The following is a 20,667-nucleotide window of genomic DNA, read 5'->3' as shown; positions in this document are numbered from 1 at the left end:
ATGACACCAGGAGGAAGTGTCCACGAGCTAATTCACCACATGATTATCAACCTGACCACCCAGTTTTGTGTGGACACATCGGTGCAAAACAAAGGGCGTCTACAATAAATTAAACAACCAATCAACAGTTTACTTGGCTCCCTGGCTCTTGTTTATAGATTGACATAGTACAGACAACCAGAGAGTGGCGCCTCATTTCATTGGCAAATGAAATGCAAATTAGGTCCTCAAATTTTAAAAATAACTTTCCTCTCCTGAATGAAAGACATGATACTGGGACCAAAAGCCTTAAATCGTGCAACTATCCTGACTGTTCATCCACAGCAGGTGTAGAGAGCGTGCAGGACACTTTCTTTGGAAGGCTACTTCCACACAGTACAACAGACTTCTTACATTTGCACAAAGGGCATGCTTAAAGACTTTCTAAAGATTTCATACATTAGAGAGTAACACTTGGATCAAAAAGGCAAATCTGGGTCACTTAATTGGCTGCATTTAGAATAGTTGGGAATCATGTCAACAGGGGCACATGGTATTCCTTTGAAAGACCCACACTACAGTATTCAAGTACGCCATCTGTTATTCTGATTCATTACCTTATTTAGAGGGTTTAATGATGGTGCCCATTTAAGTGGTACCTGTTGCATTTTATGTGGATGCTGGAAATAAGACTGGCTGCCCCAGCGGCAGGGAACCAGGAAACATCCAAATAAACAAGGCAGGAAGTGTATAAGACAGATTTCTCCTATACAAGTCTTTAATTCACAAAACAAAACCCTTTGCTTTATTAATAGTAGACATAGCTGATTAATAGCTGCCAACATTATACCAGTTCAGAGTACTGCTTAGTGCGTCCTTGAAATATTTTGAGCAGTCACAGATTACATCATGTTTATCATCCATACATGTCTGTGCAGGGACACAGACATGTATATTTTGAGAAAAATGCATGAAGTGAGAAACTCTTATTTTGGCTTTCAATGCAAACAGATTAAGCTTTGGTCCATAGAGAGGAAGTAAACCTCGTCACAAACGGGTTGACAAAGATTCTCAAGTTCATCTTCAGGTACCAAGCATGAACAGCCTCAGCTGAACCTACATACAAGAAGCTCATCTGACCCGAAGAGGAGTGAGCTAAACAGCAAAGGCCTCAACAGGAGAGAAAGAATTGATTTGTGATAACTGAGAGTGAAGGCCTGAGATTCTGCAAAAACAAAGCTGTTCTCACCTGCAGTGATGTTTCCTGGTAGCAAGCCAGAACCTGCTTTCACAGCCATAACACTGGGCTGCCAAATGATCAGGGTACCAGCGGGTGACCTGCAATGTTTGGGGAAAGTATCAGTTCAGTTTCCATATACCGAGCAGCTCATCCAGGTTCTTCTGCATTGCATAAATGCTGCTAAAAGACCGCTTTGTGAGCCTTGTGCCATCCCTCCCTGACGAGGGTCTTTATATGGCTGCAGCTGCTCACCTCCGTGTCCTGCTTGTCCACCTGCTCCCAGCTGGCCTCAGAGAAGAGCTCTGTGCTGCAGCGCGACAAACAGTTTGGGTCCAAGTTGTACTCAGAGTCCGTCATTGAGGTCTGAATGGAGGGAGACAGATGATCACAGTAAGGTTCACTTTAACTGGCAATGGTAAGCAGGGCAGTCTGAAGTGGATCGCTTCCATTTACAAGTTGTAAACAGATCAGAGGGTCAGTTAACTTTCAGTGGCTTACCACTTCATCTCCAATGTCTCCGTTGATCCGGTGGGAGATAATGTGCTGTTGACTCTCCAGGCGGCTCCAGAGCTCCTGGACTTGCTTCTTCAGAGTCTCCACCTCCATCTGGTGCCCCGCTTCAATCTGCCTCAGTCTTTGCTGGATAGCATCATTGTGCAGCGTCAGCCCATCGTCATCCAGATGGCTGCGAGTTGGCTGCTCAGGGCTCATGGTGACCCGGCCTAGCAAGGCATGACACCAGCGGTGCTGAGAGCAGCTGCCTCGTGGGTGGAGGATCAGAGAGTTGCAGCTTGCTACGGATACCTGACGGCTCAAAGGGGCCCTCTCCACATTCCCTTTGGCCCAGTAAGGTGCTCCACTTGGCTCCCCTTCGGAGTTGTCCCCATTACAAAGTCCATCCCTGCTAAGGTCAGCACGAACTGACTGAAAGGCACTGACAGAGGGCCGCTTGCTGCCCTCGCTTAAAGTTCTGATCAAGCCATGCTCACTAGTCTCCAGCCCCTTCTCTTTCTTGGAAGAGGGAACTGGGCTCCTGCCATCACTCATGAGGTGATGGTTTAAACCAACAGGTGGCTGCACAGGGAGCTCCACCCTGCCACAGACCTCTTCAGTTAAAGTCTCTGTGGAGCTTTCCATCAAGGAGGTCCTTTTATCTACCAACTCCACTGACTCAGGGACACTGTGGTCAGATTCAGAGTCAGGGCAGCTTCTCTCATCTAAGCCTTGTTTTTCAGGTGACCTATACATTAAGTCACTATTTATAGTTCTATGAGCTGCAGGCTCTTCTGGCTCACCTGTGCTACACTCCTTCGGTACATGCGCAAGTTCTTCTTGTACAGAAGATTCCTCTACATTCTCCGTCACCAAGTCCTCAGTTCTCTGAGATGCATTGGCTTCCTGTTGATCCTGTTCCTCTTCCTTCTGTGTGGGCACAGAAAAAGAGTCACCGTTCTCCTGAGCCTTCATCTCACCATTTTCTGGGAGCTGACCATTAGCGAACATGTCTCTCTTCATGACAGTCTCACTGACATCCACCATCTGATGCTGCTCTACATGTCCATCCACCTCCTGGTCTACAGCATTAAAAACCTGAGTAGTATCAGCATGGTCCTCTCTTGGCACGTCGCATCCTGCCTCCTCCTTTGTGGCTTCCTGAAGGATGTTCACCATTTGTCCCTCAGCCACACCCACTGCCACAGAGAGCTCTGCCTCCTCCGCTGTATCTTCTGCTGGGTTCACAGAAGACTCTTCTCTACGTTCAGTATTTGAGCCCTGGGATTGCTGCTTGCTGTGATCCATCTCAGAGCCCAGTCTGTCATGATATGGCTGCACCTCATCCTGGTTCTCCACTCCTTCAGGCCCCACTGCCACATTGAGCTCCAGAGATCGCCGGTGGTCCTGCCACTTCTCATTCAGGCTTGGGTCACTGGAGCGACGGTTGGGAGCCAGTGAGCTTCCCAGCTCACACGCACTAGGCAAGTTGTCAAAGGAGCGCGTCTTTGTTCGCCTTAACAGGAAAGGAGAAAAATAATTACAAACAAGCGGCATTTCATTACATAACAATAGCCTAGTATGCTTGACAGCCTATAATTTAATGAGAAACTGCAAACAAGTATAAAATGTTTGCCTAACAAATCACTCACATGTCTGTCTCATCAAAACAGACATTTCAGCAAAGACCATCTCTTTAATTCACAAACTATGTAAATGAACGGGCATTCACAGCACTTCTAGTCCTATCGACCACCTGAAGCGCTTTAATGATAGCCTTAAAGACTACTTCCTGTTGCACTTCCAAGATGTTTTGACTGTCGTGACACGAGCATAGACTGCATCTAAGCAGAGCATGTGACCAGCAGAGTGGAAAAGCCGGCCCCCCTCTGGCTGTGGGAAGTCTGTGGCTTGCGTTTTATCTTACACGATAGGGAGAAGAGTGGGAAGGGGTCGGGTGCCAACGCGCCAGGCTCACCTGCCCAGGGGTGCATCTTCCGGGTTGGCACCGGGCACTGGGTAGGGAGCGCAGGAATCATCGGAAGGAGTGGTAGGGGAGGAGCTGGGCAGATAGACGGCCGTCCACAGCATCAAATTCCGTACATGACACACTGGATGGAGAACCTGAAACAAGAGCTGCAAACTTAACTCAAGATATAATCAGACATGACGATGACAAAGGTTATCTGAATGCAAATCTTTAGAAAGGAGTGGAATAGAATAAATGAATGAACGAACAAGAAGTGCCTAAATCTGGGATGATTAAAGTTTTATAAGATTTGTCAAGAACATCTAAACTAAACTTGTTCCAAGAATGTTGTTTCTTTTCATACCAAGAGGACAATATTTATGTCTGCCCGTCTCCACCCACACAAAACAAATGCAAAAGTAGTAACCACAAAAATGCAATTCTCAGAAGGGTGTCAAAAGCACTGGTATTTCACAGTATTTTAGATTTATTGCCAATTGTTATGTACAAAAATTTACAGCACTCTTGGGTTCCTTAAAAAAAAAAAAGAAAAGAAAAAGCAGCATGTGAAGACATGCTGTATGCAATGGCAAGAAGCACAGAGCTTGATTCTGAGATAGTTAGATTTGACAGTTTCAAACAGGACGATCTCTTTAAAAGCTTCCTTTTATATTGTATCCTGTTCACTTCTAGTCAGTTTTGTTGAAAGCAGAAAACCTTTGAATGAGCTTTAGGAAATCTTTCATTTAACTGCAGGAATCGATCTGACGGACTTTCCACTCATGAACAATCCAGACACCTAAGTTTCAAAGTTCACTATATCTCTACAGTAATTCCACACGTCTTTGTTCTGTAGTGTACGCAACAACAAGAAAAGCTGAGGTATGTCTGAGACAGAGCATCATTGGAGCACTGCTAGCTGCACTCCATATGACAGGAAGGACAAAAAGTGGATCAAAATTACTGATGCAGTTAGATCAGTAATAAGGGTTTTAAGGAACTGCTTTACTAAAATATAACTGAAATGCAGTTATGTTATTCACTTTATTTATACTTTTCTCATATCAGAGCACGCAATCAGGCCGCTACATAATGCCGTCAGACACTAGTTTCTATTCCTTGTCCTCACTCTTAGTAAGTATAAGTAGGTGCACTAACACCACGTGTTGAGTAGAGCTGATAGGTTAATGACAGCATAATGAGTGTGAGACAGTCAGCGAAGCTCACAGTAGAAGTATTGCTGTCTGAGCTTTTCACTTTGGTCAAGTAAGTCTATGCAACTTTTACATTTATGTAAACATGGCAAGAGAAAAGCTGTCGGCTTCACTGTGTAATACCTCTGAACTAGTGAACTGCTGCTGACGCAGTGTAGTAACTAACAACTGAATATAGTGACATTCTGTCACTGACATCCCCATCCAGCTTTCTGAGCTGGGAGCCGATCAATTCTGTCCAATAGCTAGGTACAGCCCCAGTTGTCTTTAAGTTTAAACATTAAATGTTTAAGTCAGAAAAGACAAAAGACACGAGTATCTTTGCTTCCTTTTAGCAGGACTGAATGGTTAAAAGTGTTGACGTACAATTTCGGAGTGTGAGGAGTAGAGCATGTTCCTCAGAGAGCGGTTGGCTGGCCTCAGGAGTGACCAGACCGAGCAGGTCCTCTCCTGAACGTGACGATCCTCCCTGTCCTTGCCGCTGTTACACAGGAAAGTACCGAAGAGGCAGGAGTAGGTGTGTTGCACCAGTTTCACCTGCACAAATGTGACACAAACACTTGTATACAAATTATCAAGTATAACAAAAGCATGGATAAAAAGTTCCTCATATTACATTTTAGCGCACCATGAAGGTAAATGCATATCAATCTCTCACATCTGGAACCTCAATGTAACTACACTTTAATCAGACACCATTATGTCTGTAGATAAATTGCTCATTTTTGATTTTGGATTCTGTTGTTGTTTTAAAAAAAAAAAAACAAACAAAAAAAAAACAAAAAAAAAACCACACAACATTGAATGTACACACCAGGAAGGCTTCATTGAACTCAAATGAGCATGGAAACTGCCTCTGCAGTTGGTGAACACAGTCCAGCCACTGCAAGAAAACAGGGCAGCGCTCATTCAGGTCCTCTGAATTTTCTCCATGGCCACATCGGTCAGCAAACTTGTGGCCGAAGTCCAGCCATTCTGTCTCCACCAAAACCTGGAAGCCCTGCATGAGATAATCCGATAAATGCTTTTATCATTTTCACATTTTATTTGCATACAACAACATTGTCATCTCCATCCATACCTCAATAGTGCGGTAGTAAGGGTCCAGCAGTAGCTTGGACAAAGCAACAATCTGTGGTGTGCGGTCCCAGCCATCAGAGCAGTGCACAAGAACAGGCCTGTGGTCTCTGTTCACAGCGTTGACCACCAGCAGAGCTGCCTTCAGTAGCAGGGACAGGTGTTGCAACCACTTTGTGCCCTCAAGTGCAGAAAGCCAGCTGCAAACAGACAGCAAAAGCCTATAGTGCCCAGTTTAAAGCTGAAGTGCTGAAATGAATATAATCTTAACAAAAAAAAAAAAAAAAAAAAAGTCCAACAACACCATGTTATGAGACTAGTAGGACACATACATACACCCTGACCCACATAAATTATGATTCTTTCACATTACATAGTTTATAAATCTAACCGCAACTGTGTTTTCTAGATCAATAGAGATACACACGAATTACCATCTCCTGGTTCACACACACATTTATCTCCATCTTGATCTGCAAACCATAAGGGGGGAGGGAAAAAAAAAAAAAAAAAAAAACTCCACACAAACACTTAAAGCTGACAATTCAGCTACACATCACTGCAGTGTTGAATATGGCAGTGCAAAGGGAAAGAGTGTTTGGGCCAAGTTCTCAGTATCAGGCGCAGCTGTAAGGCCCAAGTCAAAACGGCTATGATTGCTAGTTACATCCAGCTACTACTAAAGGTTGTTGGGGGTTTTGAGTTTTAATAGTTTAGCGTTAGCGTTGTGTCATAAAATCTTGACTTGGGAAATCTGGGTGTACTGCTGGAGGCATATTTACAAACACATACTTGGCTGGGTCAGGCATCTGAGTGCAGAGGAATCGTAGAGACTGGAAACTCTTGCGAATGGAGTGGATGTTAGCCATTCCCATGAAAACCACCTCGCAGTTGGGATAGTATTCTGAAATAAGATGAAAGTAACACTTACTATAAGTAAAAATTGATGTCTTTAAGCCAAACTGAGCTGCTAAATCGAAGACACACTGACCCAATTCTGTATGCGACTTGGGACCAAACAGACGGGACTTACCTGGGCATTCACAGCCTCCACCTTTGGCCCTGTTAGCTACAGCAGCTGCATAGGACCTGGCATCTAAGATCAGTAACTTCTGAGGTTGGCTGGCCAGTGTCTCCACCTCTGAGCTGTTGGTCATGGAGGATTCTGACAGGCACACACACAAAAACAAAAGAGTTACAGCTCAGGTTGTATAAAGCACCTTCTGGGGGCATAAGTGAGATTCTTTCAGGCACATCAAACATGTCTTTAACAGAAGTTTACTGTAGTTTGCAGCTTCAGACAAGCACCAACAAATCAGACAAGTCAACAGTGTCTGCTGCAAATTCATAAAGACGGCAACACTTCAAGAAAATGTGCAGTGGTAGGTGTATGTTCAGCTGGAAGCATGCATTTGTCTGTGGGCATACACGGCATGTCAGTGAGGCTGACTGAAGGCCATTTTACACAGATCTCACTGCACCACTAAGGCCCCTCCTTGTGATAGCTTTGCTTGTTTACACTGAACTAAAGAGAGCCAGCATAACGCTGCAGCAGTGAGGAGTGTTATGAATGAATGCTGGGCTAACATGATGTAACAGTAGTTTCTAGTATGATGCAACACAGGGACCCAAATTTCAAACATATGGGTTCTGCTTTCAAAACAATAGCAAGCAGGTGAACAGACTTTGAGAAAGAAGGGGAAACATTTCAGCTCTGACAACCTCTGCTGCCAAATAAAGCAGAATATTAACATATCCTACTCTGAGTGGGCAGTATAAAAGTGTCTGAGTGAGAGCTCTTACCAAAATCAGTGTCAGGCAGGTCTGAGCTATTGGTGTAGCTACCGTTGGGAACATGTTTTTGGGAGCTGCTGTCCACGGCACAGGCCTTAGCAATAGACTGAACCAGGTGCTCATCATCAGCGTTCCTCCAGCCCCACCAGCTGACCTCTGGCTGGCCACAGCGGGCAATTACAGCCCCAGTAGTTGTATGCCTATGTGAAGGGCAAGTGAGGAGAAGTTAGACTGGTAATGTCTGGCCAAGGTAGAGTTTATTTAATGGAAGTACTCAATTTAATGATAGTAATACCAGTACAAATCCTACAGAAGACGACGACAATTTATTCCCTTTCACAGCATTTTATACTACTTTTAACTTTTCTTAGATTTCCAAAGACTTAGAACGCACAAGTATATTAAAAATAGAACTTCATTACCACAACTCAGTATGTCACATGTATGAGGTAGACCTTTTAGTTTTTCTTAGGCACAAAGCTTCAGAAATGCCAGTTTATGCAATTTAATATACTAAAATAGTAAAAAACTGAAATTTTATGTTCTGTGATGCACAAAACAGGCATACGAAGTCTTCACTTCTGATTGGCTCAAGCATGAAGTTGCCCAAACAGTGCCAAGCATTATTAAACAAAAAGAGCCAAAAAATGCTTGAAGCACTTCCAAAATTGGTGACGTCAGTGCTTTTGGTCGGGTAGCACACTCTAAACACACTCTAAACACCAAAAAAAAAAAAAAAAAAAAAAAAAAAAAAAAAATCAGAAGCTAGGAGGGTTTGTGGCACTGATATAGAACAGTCAAGATTTTATCCAACAATTGCTTCGTTTCCGCTGCATAAGGAAGCTTTTTACCTCTCTAATGATAAACAGGCCAAGTGTCTGCTTTTAATAGCTGCTTTAAAACACAAACCTGTAAACTACAGCAGGAAACCTCTTCCAGGAGCGGAAGGCTGCCACATTTTCTAGCTCTTTGTCAGTAATCCAGGCTGGCACTAGGAGTTGCTGAGGATAGCTGGGGCAAAGCCTGGCAGTGCAGAAGGGCACAAAGAGCAAAGTTAAACAAGGAGAGGGAACACCAAAGGATTGTGATGGCTCAACAAAAGTCTCTGTCTGCAGACACCTAATCCTGGGCCAGCCCCTTATCTGTCCAGGGTTCAGCACTCATGGAGTACAATAACACAACCACCCACTGTTTAACACATACTGACTTGTGCTGTTTGCCAATGAAAGCAAAGGATGGAATCCATCTTCTAGCTGCAATTCTGAAATCAACACGGAAGCAGTATCCTGAAAGAAAGCCGCATCTACCTGAACTTGCTGTTGATATCAGATATCCTCCAAGCATTTTGAGTGTCAAAGCCCATCCTCTCCACCTCATTCTTGAACCATGAGGTCACATGTTCACCTACAGTGACAGCAGAGATGTCCGATAAGCAAAATACAGGTTTGGGTAAGTTTCTGTAAAGACAAGCGAGCAATTAAAAGGGTACCTGGTCTGCACAGCTCGCCATGCTGCTCTTTCTCTCCTGCGTACACCTCCATGCACCAGGCGTGGAAGGCAAAGGCAAAGAGGTCTTCCAAGCGAGACGGAGGCCTCACTGCTGTGTTCAGACGTTTCAACCATTCCTGGCACTGCTCAAAGGTGGAGATCTGACATCTGGGGATAAAATTTAAAATGTGATCTTTCAAAAAGAACCAAATGCAGGAGTCTAGTACTCAAAAACAAAAATAAATATTAATCTTTACTAATAGTACAAATTTTATCTTAAATGTTATCCTCAGTTTTCAAGAGAACATTTCAAACCCGTTTACTGTCATTTTGTCATACAAAGCAGGCTCACACTAATCACCTAATGTCTTTTTTTGATACTGCAGTGATTACTACAAACATACGGAAGTGATATGACTCAAAGTTTCTCATCTAGACAAAGACAGGAAGCTTCAATGGTCATACCTGATGACTTTACAATCCTTACAGGTGACATGAAGCTGGAACATCTCTCTACACTCCACACACTCAATGAGCTGAAGAGGAACCTGAAGAGGGGGGAAACAAGGAACCGTCACATCACTTATACACTGCAACACTAGTGTATAGCCTTAAAAAAAAAAAAAAAAAAATCTCAAACCCATGCAGTCAGTACAGGTAGTGTGGCAGACTCGAGCAATCCTTTAAGCAAATTAGTGGTGGCTGGATAGTGGCTTCATGCCAACAACACAATGTGCTGATGTGCAAGAGCAGTTTAAAGTATAAATAAAAACTAAACCATCAGACACAGTGCTAAAAATTCAACGTTAAAAGGTTATTTGTTGAAGTACATTTTAATCACATCATCATAAAATCACATCCCATTCTGCTCTGCAAATATAGACTGCTGTCAGAAAATTCAGACTCTTTCAAATCTTATTTCAGTTTTACTCAAATCCTTCAAAACCTACACAGCACACCTAGGAACAACTGAGGCCATTGCTTAAGAGTGCTGAAGAGTCAGAATAAATCAGTGTTTATTAAAATTTTGATGGGAAAACTATTTATATAATCCCACCACCATAAATATATAAAAAATAAAAAAAAAAAATCTTAGGATGAGTCCACACAAGATGTGGAAAACTTGAAAGAGTCTGAAAACTTTCCAAACAGACAGCACATAATCCTCTTAACTTTCCTTTTGGTTCCCCATTTGCAAGGAGAAAGAAAAAAAAGCAATCATCCTAGATCTTACAGTTGTATCTGCATTTCCCTTTGGCACAAAGCCATTTTTCCCCTCTCCCCGGCACATAGCAAAGTACAGAACCGGCTTGTGCTTATGACTTAACAGCATACTTTAAATACTGCAGGGAAATACCTATGCTGCCTTTGACTAAGCTTTGTTAATTAGATAATATTTCAGTAGCTCTGTGGGATAAAAAGTTAATGTTCACAGAGTCTGGAGTCATGCATGATCATCAGCACGTCAAGCTCTCCAGACATATGCACAGTGGCAGAGTCACAGCCATATGGAGATTTTATTGTAGTATTTAGAGCAGGGGTGGGCAATTCCAGGCCTCGAGGGCCGGTGTCCTGCAGGTTTTAGATCTCACCTTGGGTCAACACACCTGAATCACATGATTAGTTCGTTTCCAGGCCTCTGGAGAACTGCAGGAGCTAATTTAGCCATTTAAATCAGCTGTGTTGGTTCAAGGACACATCTAAAACCTGCAGGGACACCGGCCCTCGAGGCCTGGAGTTGCCCACCCCTGATTTAGAGGTTGGCAACCTAAATGCTGTGAGGATAGATTTCCCCCCATATGCATTTTTTGTCATTTCTAGTTTAATCCAGCACCTTGTGCAAAACTAACAAGCAGTTTTCTAGTCTGAGGCCAGCTTGTTAACAGGCAGATACACACAAAACTGTACAGTTTAACCACACCATGCAGCTCTTCCGGGTACTTACTGACATCTCACAACAACAACTCTATGCAAAACAAAGAGAATACTAATGTAAGCGATGCATGTCGATTTGTGTGAGGCTGGCGTCACCGCACATTCCACACATTCATGCATCTTGCTGTCACAACTTAATTTCCACTTTCTAATCTGCAACCCTAATCTAGCCACCATGAAAATTCCTGGGCTGCTTGTTAACAACCTCTCGCTCTCTTGCAGCACATCCCACCCCTGATTTGTGAGCTCCGGCAGATTTGCCATGTGATGCAACACATCCAAATATGTGTGAGGAAAATGCTGGCTGTGTGACATGGGCACAGGGAGGCACTGTGTAAGGCATGAACCAGAGGGTTCCTGAGGTCAACAGGAAACACTGATGGATGCACAAACTGTAGTAAATACACCAAAATAAATAAATGTTCCAGTTATTTGGATAAGTTGTCTTTGAGACTAAAACTGGTGTATTCATACCGTCATTTACTGAATAACTACAGCTTGTATGACTTGGAAATAAGAAAAAAAAAAAAGCCACACACACACACTTTCAACTTTTCAGAAAGATATTACTTGTTGATGAGATTCTTTGTGCGTTTGGTCTTTTAATGAGAGTTGAAATGACAAATGAAATAAAAACATTTCAACACTAAAACAATGAGCAAATAAACTTCTCTATAGATGATTAAACATTTTCATTGAGGCGGAAGTGAAACAACAAAAACTTCTGTAGCACATGATTGAACATTGCAAAACTGTCTTGTGGTTGTACGTCACTAGCCGATTAGCTTTATCAAATGATGGCAGATACTCAACTAAGATAAACAACGGAAACAAAAATAAAAAAAAATAAAAAAAAAATGTAATAACTTTTTAAATACTACACAACATAGAAAACAGTTTAAACTAAAAGTCCAGGACCACTGGGCTTTAACAGGCTGGTAATACGAGGTAAAGGTGGCAAGCAGGCACCAAGACCCTGGTGAGTTTAGGTCTTTAAGGCAAGCAAGAGGCTAGCTGCAATATGATGAGAAACCATGAAAAGCCAATGAAATTCACAGACTAGTCATGACAGGGTGACTACCACTGATAGTGTAAAGGGTCCTGTGTAACTTTAGGCTCTAATAAATCATCTTTTTCTGAAAAAAGAAAAAGTAAAGATCCATACAAGGCCAGTGTGATGGTAAATGAAGACCATACTTTGTTAACAAAGCTTGTCTCTAACATAGTGAAAAAGGATGGAAAGAAAGGCCCTGGCTGTTATGCAGGAACCTGTGGGCCAACTGCATCCATGGCAACGGCAAGTTCCAGAGAGAAGCCAAAGCGAGCAGACGAGTGTAGAAAGAGAGGTGATGAAGAGTCACATGGCACTGCTGCCAGTGGAGAGCAGCTTTGAATGGCCTGGTCACCACAGTGCTCTGTCCATTCACAAAATACACACATACTGATACAGCCTCCAATGGAGACAATGTGGTTCATTTTGCAGCGATTTTGTGCCACGTGAAAGATTTTTTTTCTCTGAAGCTACAACACTGAAGCGCACTTGTCACTTAGAGATACTTACATTGACAACTGACTTTTTGAACTTTATGTGTAAGCGGTAGTTGGACATTGCAATAATGGCATCCTCTGCTCTCCCCACATATTCTGTGAACTCCCCGTGCAGCTCAGGAAAGGGCACCTGACAACAGCAGGAGAGAAAACATTTCAAATAAACGGCAGAGCTACACAGACACAAATATAGTGGGAAAAGTCATGAGTCATATGACAACTTGAAAGTTGTGTCAATATTTTGCCCATTTAAAAAAAAGAGAGAGAGAGAGAGCCAGAATCCAGCTGACTCAAACAAAAAGAAAAATAAGTAACCAGAAAGAGTCAGAGTGTCCAACTAGGCAACAATGAGTTTCTGAAGAGGTGGTAAAAGTTTATTGAAGTGTTCTGAAGAAACACTTCAATCCTCAACACAAACTCTTGAGCATAAAGGGTAAGCAGAAGCAAGCAAAAGTCCCACATGTCATCAAGGTTGTGTAACTGATTAGGAAAGATTTACACAACTGTCACCGAGTTTGTTTTCGCCCTCATACTGCACAAAACAAGCAGCTAGTTGCAGTGGTTTTCTTACCTGCATGTTTTCCTCCTCCAGGACGGGGGACTTCTTGGGGAAGATCTGATTGGCCTGGATACACTCCAAGCTCTGCTGCCCCTCCTCCTCCTACAGTGCAATAGTCTGTTAATGTTTCTAGTTAACTAGTACTAACAACTTTAACTATGACATTCCTCTTCACACACATTCCTTTTTTGTCTGACTACTTTCTAATCTGTTTGGAAGATGCATGCAGTATATTTTTGTAATGTAGTGGCTGTGGTCAAAACTAGGGCTGCCACGATTAGTCGACTAGTCACGATTACGTCGACTATCAAAATCGTCGACGACTAATTTAATAGTTGACGCCTCGTTTGAAGCTTTGTAAGATCCCAAAAGACGCAGGAATAAGTAGTAGGATTTAAGAGTGTAATAACGGACTGAAACAGAAGATGGCAGCACTGCATGTACAAGGATGCCAGCTGCCGTTAAACCCCGAAGAAGAAGAAGCTGTGTCCCAGAATTCATAGCGCAGCCCAGCTCAGTTTCCAACAATGGCGGCAGCTAGTTAGTTTTAATATTACTCTTATTATTCTTTCTGGGTCACAAAATAAACGTTTAACATATTTTCAGGCGAGAATGTAGCTGTGTAAACCTCAAATATCTGCTCAGTTTATCAGGACACCACATATTTTCAAAAGCGCTCCGACGTTTTCGGAGACGTCCGTTACCCACTAGCTCGATAGCGAGCCGGGGGCTAGGTCACTAGAGCCGTGAGAACACCGGACTCCTGGCAAATTGTTTTCAAACCCGCTACTCAGGTTAAACATGATATATAAGTCACTTAGATAACTTAACAATGTTATTGTTTGGCTTTTTTTTAGTATTTTATTTGTTCCTGAGTAAATCGGTTTGGCTGAGATTAAAGTTATAGTTTTTACACAGCTGAATAAACATCAAGCAGACAGCTGATTATCAGAAGTGTGAGATGCTCGAGAATATACTCTGGTGTCCTGTTATATTTTAGATAGCAAGGAGTTTATTAAACTTCACCGAAACAATCTGCAAATTTCATTAAAATTTAATAAACTATCATCTTGTCTTTATTTTTAGTTAGCACAGACCTTAAACACTTAAAGCTGTAAGCTAATGATAGTTATATTAGAGCAGATGCTGCTGGTGCAATAAGCTGTACGTTTTACGTCCAATGGATGATGATCTGATTAGTCGACTAATCGCAAAAATAATCGGTGACTAGTCGACTATCCAAATAATAGTTTGTGGCAGCCCTAGTCAAAACTAACTATTTTATGCTTATACAGCCACACAATGATCTTGTGCTGACAGTAACAGACTCTGTAGCATTCTTGTTTGGCCATTAACAGATTTTAGTCTGTCTTTGCTCAGTTTTCAATCCAAGTTTGTTTGAAAGAGATGATAGATATCACACAGTGGAAGAACTTCCTCCGAGATCTTGTCTGAACACGAGCAGAGCTAATATGAATAGTTGCCACAGCTAGAAGAGCACCATGCCTAGGCCAGACAGGGACAGGCACAACATAGCAGCATGCCAAAAATGGGAACAGAAGAAAAAAAAAAAGCCAGGTTCAAAAAAGGCAATGCATCAGATCCAGAGGTTATGTCATAGTGCAATGCAACAACTCATTTCGGCAGTGGAAACTGAAAGTGTTCCTGCATAGATGGCAAACTTGGAGGACCTTTGATACTGCTGACACTGACGTAAATATCTGCGTCCTGGTAAACCGTGCTGATTAAGGGTAAAAATCAATTGAGAGTTCCGATTATAGAGACAGTACTCAGGCCACACAACAGTTACAGTGGGGCAAAAAAGTATTTAGTCAGCCACCGATTGTGCAAGTTCCCCCACTTAAAACGATGACAGAGGTCAGTAATTTGCACCAGAGGTACACTTCAACTGTGAGAGACAGAATGTGAAGGAAAAAAAAAAAAAATAAATAAAAAAAAATAAAAAAATCCATGAATCCACATGGTAGGATTTGTAAAGAATTTATTCGTAAATCAGGGTGGAAAATAAGTATTTGGTCAATAACAAAAATACAACTCAATACTTTGTAACATAACCTTTGTTGGCAATAACAGAGGTCAAACGTTTACTATAGGTCTTTACCAGGTTTGCACACACAGTAGCTGGTATTTTGGCCCATTCCTCCATGCAGATCTTCTCGAGAGCAGTGATGTTTTGGGGCTGTCGCCGAGCAACACGGACTTTCAACTCCCGCCACAGATTTTGTATGGGGTTGAGGTCTGGAGACTGGCTAGGCCACTCCAGGACTTTCAAATGCTTCTTACGGAGCCACTCCTTTGTTGCCCGGGCGGTGTGTTTTGGATCATTGTCATGTTGGAAGACCCAGCCTCGTTTCATCTTCAAAGTTCTCACTGATGGAAGGAGGTTTTGGCTCAAAATCTCACGATACATGGCCCCATTCATTCTGTCCTTAACACGGATCAGTCGTCCTGTCCCCTTGGCAGAAAAACAGCCCCATAGCATGATGTTTCCACCCCCATGCTTCACAGTAGGTATGGTGTTCTTGGGATGCAACTCAGTATTCTTCTTCCTCCAAACACGACGAGTTGAGTTTATACCAAAAAGTTCTACTTTGGTTTCATCTGACCACATGACATTCTCCCAATCCTCTGCTGTATCATCCATGTGCTCTCTGGCAAACTTCAGACGGGCCTGGACATGCACTGGCTTCAGCAGCGGAACACGTCTGGCACTGCGGGATTTGATTCCCTGCCGTTGTAGTGTGTTACTGATGGTGAGCTTTGTTACTTTGGTCCCAGCTCTCTGCAGGTCATTCACCAGGTCCCCCCGTGTGGTTCTGGGATCTTTGCTCACCGTTCTCATGATCATTTTGACCCCACAGGATGAGATCTTGCGTGGAGCCCCAGATCGAGGGAGATTATCAGTGGTCTTGTATGTCTTCCATTTTCTGATGATTGCTCCCACAGTTGATTTTTCACACCAAGCTTCTTGCCTATTGTAGATTCACTCTTCCCAGTCTGGTGCAGGTCTACAATACTTTTCCTGGTGTCCTTCGAAAGCTCTTTGGTCTTGGCCATGGCGGAGTTTGGAGTCTGACTGTTTGAGGCTGTGGACAGGTGTCTTTTATACAGATGATGAGTTCAAACAGGTGCCATTCATACAGGTAACGAGTGGGGGACAGAAAAGCTTCTTACAGAAGACGTTACAGGTCTGTGAGAGCCAGAGATTTTCCTTGTTTGAGGTGACCAAATACTTATTTTCCACCCTAATTTACGAATAAATTCTTTACAAATCCTACCATGTGAATTCATGGATTTTTTTTTCACATTCTGTCTCTCACAGTTGAAGTGTACCTCTGGTGCAAATTACTGACCTCTGTCATCATTTTAAGTGGGGGAACTTGCACAATCGGTGGTTGACTAAATACTTTTTTGCCCCACTGTATTATCAAAAGCATGCCTGGGATGATAATACATTACCATGGCCCCTGTCAAGGAGTGTGGGTCACCCAACAAGGAACTCCGGCCTGGATCTGTCTGTAGAAAAACAAAGAGACAACTAATTTTTTTTCTTTTTTAAATTAAAAAAAAAAAAAAAAAAAAAAAAAAAAAAAGTTTTATTAAAAGAAGGAAAAAAAAAACCAAGACGCCTCCTACCCATGCTCATTTTTTGTTTTACACAGAGACAAAGCTTTAAAATTGTGTCCAATTTTATAGTCTACCAAGAGCTTTAATTCTGGCAGATTTATCTGCCTCCTCTCTGATGCTTTGCCCTTGCAGCATGCAACATGTCTAAACGGGGGATGGACTATTGAGGAATCTCTCATAGATATGCATTGTCACTTGCAAACTGAGTAGTACATATTACCAGTAACACAGGCAAGGTAAACCCCCCCCCCCTCCCCCTCAAATAAGAGTGAACAGAGTCATCTCTTTCAACACATCTAGGGCAGGGGTCCCCAAACCCAGTCCACGAGGGCCGGTGCCCCTGCAGGTTTTAGATCTCACCCTGGGTCAACACACCTGAATCACATGATTCGTTCATTACCAGGCCTCTGGAGAACTTCAGGACATGTTAAGAAGGTAATTTATCCATTTAAATCAGCTGTGATGGATCAAGGACACATCTAAAACCTGCAGGGACACCAGCCCTCGTGGACTGGGATTGGGGACCCCTGATCTAGAGTTTACTTCAGCCTGTCAGCATCACAGATGATTGTCAGAACTACTGGCACAAAACCAAATGAACTAGCAATTGGCTAATCAACTTTCTCAAAGCATTTCACTATGAATCCTGACCGTGGATCTCCACTGTAAAAAAATAGAACTTATGGAAAAACAAATTAGCAAATTGGTCTGACTAGTTGGCCAATATCCCTAGTAAGAATTTCATTGTCATTTAGGGACACTACTAAACTGTCATTTCGCCAGAAGTGAATGCATCCACAATTAGGTTCGCAAATTCAGTTCAACATGCATTTAATTATTTAAACCAGAAACCCTCACCTTTGCCCACACACAACCCTGGTTCTTGATGGTGTGGGTGTGCTAGAAATACACTGAAATCCACTTTTAAGGTTTCAAACCTTGTTCTCGAAGCTGGCCCAATCCTGTATGTAAATACATGTTTGTGCAGACACCAGGGTGGTTGAGGGGTTAAGACGCCAACCACAAACTACAATATCCCCAGTTTGACTCCAGACCAGATCTCTGCTGCATATCCGTCTCAACTCTGACCAACCTCATTTCCTCTCATTTCTCTGCTGACATGAACAGAATAGCAGCATTTTCTACATAAATTTTAAGTGTTTCTGTTGGCATTAGAAAGCATGTGAGCATATTTTTAAGTTTACACATATAAAAGAAAAAGTAGTAGTAGAAGCAGAAGAGAAAAAGGAAGGATCCAGGGAGTGGCTCATAATACGCTGAGGCTGTACATGAGCACCTGGATGCACAAATGCCTTTCCCATGCAATGTGTCCAGGCATTGGGAAGACTGTAAACGATGATCTATGATATGTTGGGCAGTCAGAAAAATGGCAGTATGGGGAAAATCCAATGGTTGGATTTACATGGTTAAAATTGAAGAAAATGAACAAAATGTGAAAACATAGATTTTTAGACTTACCACAAACAATCACTAATGGATGATAAGCAGACCTGATATCCTGTGTGGAAACTCTCACAAGTAAGACATGGAAATCTGTGGAAATGAAAGTGAATAATGAGAAAATGCTTCTCCGTACTGAGACACACAAGCTACAGAAGCTCTTTTGATTCACTGGCAAATATAGATGCCCTGGTGGTCACAGTGGCTTGCATGTGAGCTCAGATACCACTTAAAACTGTACTGCAGACTGGAAAATAAGCCAGCTGGTTCTCCGAGCCTACAGTTTAGCTTGCATAAAGACATGGTTCAGGCACGTGAACTGATCGGCTAATGTTCACCTTCAAAAAAATAAAATAAAAAATTAACAATTATGTGCACAATACATATTTAAGAACATACAGTCACATTTTGAGGTTCTTAAAGGGTAGTGAAAGAAATCAGAAATGTTAGTGTTCAATGAATTGTGCTTTGTGGTTCAACTACCCAACAATGGTTGGTAATTTGCCCAAAGGGTTGGCCAAGCAGAGCCAAAGACATTGCAGGACTTGTCCAGTCGCTGAAAGTTTAAGTTCCTACCCAGATTGCCCTTGAAAGAGCAAAAGAAATGCAACTTATCAAAAACAGTAAAAGCAGCAGCAGCTTTGTTGGTCAGATCATGTAAACCATCAATAAAGAGCTTTTTCTTACATTCCGTTATCGATATCCTCTAACATCACTTTTCAAAAGGCAACCCGTTAGGATCTCTCAGCAAACAGGCCCACAAGTAGTTGTAAAGGTCAGCTACGCTTGCAAAGACTGAAACTTGATCTAAGAGGGTCAGTGGAGGGGCAGCTCAGGAGAGCAACACACCTTCTCAGGAACATTTAAGCAGCCTGGAGACAGAAAGAAGACAAAATATCCCGCTGTACTACCAAAAGTATCTCCGGTCATTGAGAGAGGTGTGAAGGAGGCAAACGAGGTCATTACTTCACTGAGAGTAGAGGCCAACTTTTACTGCTGCTGCTACCTGATAAAGCATATCTGCCCAACACACGGCTCTGTTTACTGCAGCCCGCTCGTGACCCGTGGCTACGGCTCAGTCTGGCTCTCAGTTCAGCAGTCACACAGAAAAGTCTAAGCCCCTTAGAGCCTTAACCTTACTCCTATCCCGTGACAGGCCAGTCATTTTCACAAGTGGTAACATTATCGACACTATAGCGTCGAAATGATAAGGAAAAAACAAGAAACGAGACAATGAACCAACACGTTTGACAGCGGAGCTTTGCGTTTACAGCCCGGTAGCCATACTGAACAGCGCTGCTAAACAGTGTATAAACGCAAAAGCCTTGGCTAACTTCGTATTTGGGGAAAGGGATTTCCCAGCTCAATTTTAACACTTTGTCGTTACCTTTTACTTCACTACGGTGAATAAAATGTAAACTAGACTTAATTAATCACCAGTTAATGTTATTTCAACTAGTTAGTATTCGATGTAAAGATACCGGTAGTTTTGGCCACTAAAAAAATAAGCTACGGTCAACCCAAAAACAAATGCTTCTCGCAAGTGCTCTGCAACGTTACATTAACACGTTGCTAGTTGACGAAAAGCCGTTTGCAAGGGGGAAAAAAGAAAATGGCTAACGTTTCTTGTACTAACAGGTTGTTAAGTCAAGTAACTGCTCTTTCGTTTTTTCCTTTTTATTTTTGAATAGTGGTTAGCTAGTTTTTCCTGCAGCCATGTAATGTAAACTGTTGGCTAACCAGTGTTCATCAACAACCACTCGACAGCGTAAAATAATGCTAGCGAGCTAACGCTCAGTCGAAGAGCTATTTACATGCAAACAGTGGAAATTAACATTTGCTGGCAGACAGTGAACTGTTATGCAGCGGTCTCTTAACACTCGACGTTTGGCATTAAAAGCCGTGACAGAGAGCAGCGCGTAGATCTGCTAGCTAGCACTAGCTGGTTAGGCTGAAGCTGCTTTCTGCAACTGTTTTTGTTGTTATGAGATGGAGGGCGGACCCCAGAGCGGAGGCCTCTGTCAAAACACACCGAGCAACGACTACAACCGGCGGACTCACCAGTCAAACGAGTGCTGAGGTGTTAGACGACAAAGACTCATCCGGAACTTGTGCAATTACCAAACATTAAAACAACGTGTCCAACATGAATCATACCAGAGCCGAGGCCAGCTTCACTGCGTCCCTTTCCAACACCGAGCCGTCGTCGCCATCGCCGCGAACTCTCTCGTCTAAAGAGCCCTACGTGTGAGTGACGTCATCG

At 42.7% G+C, this 20,667-nt stretch overlaps 1 protein-coding gene across 6 annotated transcripts in view; it reads right to left on the bottom strand.

Annotated features, from left to right (window-relative positions):
- Window positions 1-20,667, bottom strand: part of mtmr3 (myotubularin related protein 3) — a 26,972-nt gene extending 6,305 nt beyond the window's left edge. For 3 of the 6 annotated variants that reach the window (XM_086313426.1, XM_086313429.1, XM_086313430.1), the window contains exons 1-20: window positions 20,562-20,667; window positions 18,423-18,497; window positions 16,776-16,832; window positions 13,308-13,397; window positions 12,750-12,866; window positions 11,199-11,219; window positions 9,719-9,801; window positions 9,255-9,421; window positions 9,073-9,169; window positions 8,675-8,788; window positions 7,775-7,965; window positions 7,005-7,136; window positions 6,764-6,875; window positions 5,976-6,171; window positions 5,709-5,894; window positions 5,261-5,431; window positions 3,690-3,835; window positions 1,718-3,227; window positions 1,472-1,582; window positions 1,229-1,317 (exon numbers count right to left, since the gene is read on the bottom strand). In XM_086313426.1, coding sequence (XP_086169552.1) covers window positions 1,229-1,317; window positions 1,472-1,582; window positions 1,718-3,227; window positions 3,690-3,835; window positions 5,261-5,431; window positions 5,709-5,894; window positions 5,976-6,171; window positions 6,764-6,875; window positions 7,005-7,136; window positions 7,775-7,965; window positions 8,675-8,788; window positions 9,073-9,169; window positions 9,255-9,421; window positions 9,719-9,801; window positions 11,199-11,219; window positions 12,750-12,866; window positions 13,308-13,397; window positions 16,776-16,778 — 3,536 coding nt within the window. In that variant the 5' untranslated portion in view covers window positions 16,779-16,832; window positions 18,423-18,497; window positions 20,562-20,667. Of the gene's footprint in view, window positions 1-1,228; window positions 1,318-1,471; window positions 1,583-1,717; window positions 3,228-3,689; window positions 3,836-5,260; window positions 5,432-5,708; window positions 5,895-5,975; window positions 6,172-6,763; window positions 6,876-7,004; window positions 7,137-7,774; window positions 7,966-8,674; window positions 8,789-9,072; window positions 9,170-9,254; window positions 9,422-9,718; window positions 9,802-11,198; window positions 11,220-12,749; window positions 12,867-13,307; window positions 13,398-16,775; window positions 16,833-18,422; window positions 18,498-20,465 lie in introns of all 6 variants that reach the window. The other 3 variants (XM_086313428.1, XM_086313431.1, XM_086313427.1) reach the window with 2 other exon arrangements.

Source organism: Aulonocara sp. 'chitande type north' Nkhata Bay, linkage group LG12, assembly GCF_057382095.1.
Source record: "Aulonocara sp. 'chitande type north' Nkhata Bay isolate Kocher_YH1m ecotype deep benthic linkage group LG12, A_spYH_male_GT1.1, whole genome shotgun sequence".
In the NCBI taxonomy this organism is placed as follows: Eukaryota; Metazoa; Chordata; class Actinopteri; order Cichliformes; family Cichlidae; genus Aulonocara; species Aulonocara sp. 'chitande type north' Nkhata Bay.
This window is presented reverse-complemented; position numbering and strand designations above follow the sequence as displayed.